Source organism: Brachyhypopomus gauderio, unplaced genomic scaffold (genome assembly GCF_052324685.1).
Source record: "Brachyhypopomus gauderio isolate BG-103 unplaced genomic scaffold, BGAUD_0.2 sc327, whole genome shotgun sequence".
In the NCBI taxonomy this organism is placed as follows: Eukaryota; Metazoa; Chordata; class Actinopteri; order Gymnotiformes; family Hypopomidae; genus Brachyhypopomus; species Brachyhypopomus gauderio.
The window spans coordinates 22422-30000 of NW_027507148.1; the positions used below are offsets into that span (position 1 = coordinate 22422).

The window sequence follows — 7579 nt, forward strand, 5'->3', positions numbered from 1 at the left end:
GTTCCTGGGTCAAAGTGGGATGCTGTGCTTGAGGAGTGAACCTCTCATTAAAACTGAGTCACAGTTAGATCAGAGATTACATTAGGGGGGCATTCATGTGGCTTTTTTTTTCACCTGATTTACTAACTTTAATCCCCCTTTCTCTCTCTCTCTCTCTCTCTCTCTCTCTCTCTCCCTCCCTCTCTCTCTTTCTCTTAGTAAAACCTTCCAGGTGAGGATCATTGATGATGAAGAGTATGAGAAAAATAAAAACTTCTTCCTGGAGCTTGCAGAACCACGAATGGTGGACATGAGTTTACAGAAAGGTAGAAGGGTTTTTTTTTACATACCCACACTCACGCACACGTGCGCGCACACACACACACACACACACACACACACACACACACACACACACACACACACACACACACACACACACACACACACACACACACAGAGCCAGTGCACAGGTGATAGATGTGGTGTTGTTTGGGGACCATGTCATACTGAGGCGAGTTATAAAGTGATTTGTAGATCATGTTTATATACTTTTTCCTCACAATTTGTTTTGGCTGTATATAAGAAATGAAAACCTCGTGTTTAACAGCTCGGAAGCAGCAGTGAGTACTGAAGCAGTGAGTACTGAAGTGCTGAAGCAGTGAGTACTGAAGTGCTGAAGCTAGAAATGTGGTGTGCAGTAAATCTCAGGAGCTTGGAGCTCTGCTCTGTAGAGAACACCAGTTTAAGACTGTGGGATCTATGTCTCTTTACATGTCTACTGAGCAGAGGACACACCCACTGAGCAGAGGACACACCCACTGAGCAGAGAACACACCTACTGAGCAGAGAGTACGCCCACCAATCAGACACCACGCTGCTTCTGGAGTTTCGACACTGAGCTCGCAGCATAAATGCTGTCAGATTAAATGAAGAGAACTTTAAATCTGGTTGGTCAGATTAGTGGCTGCACTCTGAGTCAGGTAACTGTCTATGTCTGGGGCTATTTAATAACTCATTACTGGGGTTATATGTGGTAAATTCACAAGTCTGAAGAATCTAAAGTGCACACGAGAACCCAAACTGTGAGAGGCCAATATAAAAATCCTCTTCAGTCATGACTGACAGTTCTGGAAAAGTACTACGGTAGCACATCCATCTCACTCTGTTCACATACGTACGCACGCACACACACACACACACACACACACACACACGCACTCTTGTTGAATGTATGGATGTGCGGTTGCCAAGTGCCATTTGCTAAATCATCATGCTGAGGTCATCATCAGCAACACTGACATGCTAAGTGGCACCTCTTGGAATTTTCATTTACATGTTAATGAACCTACTTACAGTGTGTATGTGCCTCATAGCCCTTCACAATAACCCGTTGCCATGGCCTAGCAACATTACCATTATAATAACCCATCATCATAAGTCATTACCATAGCCAATCACCATTCCATATTACTATAGCCTATTACAATTGCTTGTCACTATAGCCTTTACCATTGCCCATCACCATAGGCCATTACCAGTGTCCATTAGCATAACCAATCACCACAGTTCATTAGAATAATCAGTTAATATAACTAATTACCATATCTGATCATAATACCTCATTGCCATAGCCTATTGTCATAACCCGTCACAATCACTCATTACCATAGTGCATAACCGATCACCCATAGCTCATCAGGATAACTAGTTACCGTAGTGCATAACCATAACCACTATAAGCCAATCACTGTAACTCATTACCAATCAGAGGTTGTAACAAGAACACACCAGTGAACCTGTCAGAGACAACTGGGGTTGTTCATATATACGTGCAGATAGTTTAACATCAGCAGAGTATCCTCTCAGCACACAGATTAGCAGTACTGAGGACATCAAGTGATCAGGCTGTGGGTGGTGTCACAGGCAGGCTGTGGGCAGAGTTACGGGGAGGCTATAGGTGAAGATATATCCAGGTGTCCTAACAGGTATGTTTATGCTGGTGCTGGTGCACTCCACTGCATTGCTTTAGTAAACAATTGTGATCCTGGGGTCAAAGAGTAGCGACACCAGTCCAGAGAGTACAGACCTTCCTGGAGAAAACAACAACATCTAGATGAGAACAGTGATGATTTGAGGTTCGTGCTGCTGCTGTTGTCAGTGTGGTTGCTGTTTATTAAATACAAGCAAGACTTTTCCATGTTGTTTATGCTCTGAGCACTATCTACACGGATCTACTGAGAAGGAGATCTAGGAGAACGGAATCAAACAGCTCCCGATGTTGTAAAAGTCAGAGGTTTGGTTATCTAATGGAGACACTGGAAGACGCCAGCTCTCTCAGAATCAGCTGCAGGTTCTGGTGTGTGTGGTACTTTGGGCATTTGGTCCTTTATTCTACATGTTTGTTATTTGCCTTCTTCCATAATCGGTGTCATTAGTGGCAGAACAAATGGCATCGCATCCTTATTCTTGTCTGTTCTTCTTTCTTCATCATTTTTGCTTTCTGCCAGGAATATAAACCCTCTCAAATCCCCCTCTGTATATGTGTGTGTGTGTGTGTTAAGAGTTCATCCTGGACTTACTCTGAAAGTGCACAGTCTCCTGTCTGAATACTAATGACCCAATTACTGCCAAGGACCTGTATCATGTGGGATGGAGGAGGATTATTTTATATGTCAAAAGACTTCCTGAATTAGATTATAGTGACATGGATAACCCCGCCTTTCACCCCGCCCATGACCCTACACATCACCCCACCCATTACCTCACCCCTGACTTAACCCCGCCCATTACCTCACCCTCACTCCACCCCACCCATTACCCTACCCATCACCCCCCAATACCCCACCCTTCACCCCACCCATTACCTCACCCCTCACCCCGCCCTTCACCCCACCCATGACCCCACCCTTCACCCCGCCCATTACCTCACCCCTCACAACACCCCACCCCACCCATTACCCTACACATCACCCCCAATACCCCACCCTTCACCCTGCCCATTACCTCACCCCTCACCCCACCCATGACCCCACCCTTCACCCCGCCCATTACCTCACCCCTCACAACACCCCACCCATTACCCTACACATCACCCCCAATACCCCACCCTTCACCCTGCCCATTACCTCACCCCTCACCCCACCCTTCACCCTGCCCATTACCTCACCCCTCACCCCGCCCTTCACCCCACCCATGACCCCACCCTTCACCCAAATACTCCACCCATCACCCTGCCCTTCACTCCACCCTGGCAGGGAGAAGGCAATGACTGAACTTAAAAGTTAGGCAAACATGCACATACCCATACAGACATAGCTGAGAAACTAAGATTAGTGATGAATGTTAATAAGAAGTGAAGCACAGATTCTGTTTATAGGTGCAGCAGATTTACAGCAGGGTCATTACATTGCTGAGATACCCCAGAAAAGGCAACATTTTAAGCACAATCTCCTACTTCAGTCCCTATCACCATGATGTGTAAATCTAGAGCTAGCTGGGGCCTGCTTACCAAACACCGTGTTAGCAGTGCTAACCATCCCTCTAAATCAGCCCCCAGTGCACATGCTTGTTCTGACAAACAGCTCTGTGGTTAAAAGCTTTGTGGTTGTCATGGAATTACACTAAAGGATGCTGGGTAAAACTGAGGACGGAGCATGTAGTGGGCATGGCAGCAGGCCACACCTACTGTCACTGTGGAGGAGGAGGCTGTGGTGTTGAGACCATCTCAGTTAGCACTCAGGACCTCAATTCAGCAGTTATGATGATTGTGCAATAATCTCACTGTAACGTATTGACCAGGCAGAGAGGAATCCAAATGCGGAAGAATACCACTTTAATTTAAATGAAACACTTGTACAGAAAACGGCAGGTGAATCACTAGCACTAGGAGTAATAGTAATAGGGTTTTCTTGGGGTGGTCGGGACGGTCCAGGGTCATGACGGGGGAGCAGAATCCAGGAGGTACAGAGGTACTAGGCAGGGGACGAGGTCTGGGGAGTAAGCGAGGGTTAGAGCACTGAAGATCAAACAGGTAACAGGAACACTCGGTATGCGGCATGTGTCGGCAATACTTTGTGACTAGGAAGCAGTGGGGAACCGTCAGGGCCCTCTATGCCCTCTCAGAGGGCCTACAATATTCTTAAAACATAAATATATATAATTTATCCTATTTTTTTATCTACTTACAGTTTGACAATCGACATCTAAACAATTACAGAAATATAAGCAAATAAATTATTCAACCGTGTCTATTCAATCTGTGTTGGAAGGTGAGGGGTTAAGTGGAAGCCTGTGAGCCTGTGTCTCCCCCTATCAGGACTGTGATGCCCGCTGTTCGTTTACAGAGGGCCTGGCAGTTATAATTCAGCGCAATACCAGTTTCAAATGACAGTAAAATTGACCAATCATATCTTCCCTCTTAATGGGCGGGCTTAACTGTATGATAATTTCCGCCCGCTGTGGCGACGCTAGCTGGCGTTAGCGTACCGCCGCTAGCTAGTTTCGATACATTCCTTTGATGCCCTCATGCACGTTGTTTACATATTCCGCTTCCTTTTATTTTGTTGGAACCTTATTTTGCTTAAGAAGTTATCTTGTACAGATATTATTGTTTATTGCGTTTCTAAAGCTGTACTTTCGTCTCAGGTTTATTTATTTATTTATTTATTTATTGCAGTTAATTAGGAAAGGAAACAATTTTTTTTCGGGGGGGCGGGCCCAGTTTTAATGGTCACGGTTCACTACTGCTAGGAAGTAGAATGTGGGCGTATAAGTATGGTGGAAAGGGGGCGTGGTAATGAATAACAGGTGAGGCTGTTTCAGGGGAGATCAGGTGGCATTCCTTACACTCACCCACCAAATGGCACTGGCAGTCTTGGTTCACAGCTGGATTTTAACTGATTTATCTTAACTCTTTTTTTTTGACACACTATTGTGTATATGTGTGTCATATATATTATACACACCAGAAGTTACTTTTATTTTGAGATACTAGTAAATATATACACCAATAGTTACTTTTCTTCCTATGAACTGTTCCCATGTACTGTCCCCTTTCGTCTTTCATGAATACGACTGCTATGCTGAATCATAGTTTCAGCAGAATTTTCTTTCATCAGAAGAGCATCTCGACACTACTGGCTTTCAGTCAGCGCAGTCCTTTGTGTGATACAATTGTTTGAATTTATTGTAGACTATAAGGGTATTTGTTGGTCTGTTACTCCCATAGGTACGCATTTAATCATAAACCACAGCTATCTCCTGTGTATGTGTACCCATCACTGTGTGTATTTTGTTTTGGTTTATGAGGCGTTCACTATCATCTATTCATCATCCAGTCACAGTGCTACGGCCCTTTTTTAAACGTCATTGTGCATGCGTGTTTGTCGTAGACACAGTATAGCTGTCCAGTGACAAGAAAGCTTGCATCAAACACACACACACACACACACAAATATACAGAACACCCATTCTGAGATTCTGTTACCCCATGCAGAGCGTAGGAGATGAAGTAGGAGTTGAGGCCAGGGGTGGTTGTCCGGTAACGGTTGCTATGGTGCTGTCTGTCTGCCTCCACCATGGCGTAATAGATTTAAATTTAACTGTTGAATGTGAACCTTTTGGAAGTGGAAAGATGAGGTTGGAGAGGGAAGAGAGAGGGAGCGAGAGAATGAGAGAGAATGAGAGGAAAATGAGATTAAAGAAGGGAGGAAATGAGCAGGGAGGGAGAACAGGCTGGATAGGACCAACGAGGTTGGTACATTCGAATATTCACTCTTTGACCACAACGGCTAATAGCTAAAACAGATGAAGCTCTGATACCTCCCCTCCCCGTGTGAACACATTATGATGATTGGGTTTGGGCTCCTGTGCAGATCCAGCAGGACATTCTTCTTCTTCTGCCTACGCTACACTGCAAATGCCTCTGGATGACCCCCCTATCAGTATACTAAGGAATTACAGCATTTTTAAATTAAATATTAACTAAATTTGATTTAGCAAATATATCCCAAATTTACTTAACTGAAATGGAGATGATTATAACAATGTTGAACAATAAAGCCTAAAGCTAATATCAACTATGAAACTAGTAACCACATAAACTCATAAATCCCCCCCACAAATACACTCTCTCATTAATTTTCTCTCTCTTACACATGTATGTATACACACACTACACAAACACACAAACCCATAACCCCCCTTCCACAAACCTACACACACACACACACTGATTTTCTCTCTTACACATGTATGAATACACACTCACTACACAAACACACAAACCCATAACCCCCCTTCCACAAACCTACACACACACACACTCTGATTTTCTCTCTCTTACACATGTATGTATACACACTCACTACACAAACACACAAACCCATAACTCCCCTCCCACAAATCTACACATACTGTCTGTTTTTTTCTCTCTCTTACACATGTATGTGTAAGCACACATACATATACACATAATACAAACACACACACACAAAAACACAAATACACTCCCCGAGAGGTTTGTTTACCTTTTTCATCTTGTGCAAAAAAGGCAGTGCTTAGCGAATAGAGAGTGAGTGGTGTGGGGCGCCAGCTGTACTGTACTAACTTACTGCATTACCTCACATGAGCAAATTCAGCCCCATGTGTTTTAATATGATTGTGTGTTTATATGCGTTTATAAATGTGTGATTGAATGTGTGTTTGTATATATGAAAAGTGTATGTGTTTATACACCTGTCCAACTGCTCATTAATGCAAATGTCAAATCAGCCAATCACATGGCAGCAACTCAATGCATTTATGCATGCAGACATGGACAAGACGATGTGCTGCAGTTCAAAATGAGCATCAGGATGGGTAAGAAAGGTGATTTAAGTGACTTTCAACGTGGCATGATTGTTGGTGCCAGATGGACTGGTCTGAGTATTTCAGAAACTGCTGATCTACTGGGATTTTAGTGTACATCCATCTCTTGTGTTTACAGAGAATGGTTCGAAAAAGAGAAAATATCCAGTGAGCGGTGGTTCTGTGGGCACAAATGCCTTGTTGATGCCAACAACAAGGCATCTCTCTCCCTCACACACACACACACACACACACACACACACACACACACACACACACACACACACACACACACACACACACACACACACACACACACACACATTGGCCTAGAGGGTGGAATCATTGGTATAGTTTCTTCTGTTGAATCATCTGTCTCATTTGTGGGAGTTAGCACCTGTGTGTACGTGAATGGCCACATGCTGAAAATCGGGCTACTCTCCCAGAGCAGTTATTATTTCATCCACCACCAGTGGGTGCTGTTTGGTGAAAAAAGTGGTCTTGACTTACCAAGTTTAGTTGACTTACAGTTTTCTGTAGTCGCCAAGACCCAATTTCTGAAACTGTCTCGATGCCAAAGAGAACTCATTAGGACAGAGGAATGGAGAGTGTGTTGGGGGTGAAGCACAACAAATCATGGTGTTCAGTGAACCAGTTTTGTACCCGAGCAGCCCAGTGGAAATGACAACAAACCTGGACTGATCTGGTCCATCCCCTTAGTGATGGAGAATGATGTTGTACTCTGTGTTGA

At 44.1% G+C, this 7579-nt stretch overlaps 1 protein-coding gene across 2 annotated transcripts in view; it reads left to right on the forward strand.

The window, feature by feature from the left end:
• The first annotated feature begins 203 nt into the window (after positions 1-203).
• The window catches only part of LOC143504728 (sodium/calcium exchanger 3-like), a 16708-nt gene continuing 9332 nt past the window's right edge, over positions 204-7579 (forward strand). For both annotated transcript variants that reach the window (XM_076996016.1, XM_076996017.1), the window contains exon 1: positions 204-305. In XM_076996016.1, coding sequence (XP_076852131.1) covers positions 281-305 — 25 coding nt within the window. In that variant the 5' untranslated portion in view covers positions 204-280. The remainder of the gene's footprint in view (positions 306-7579) is intronic.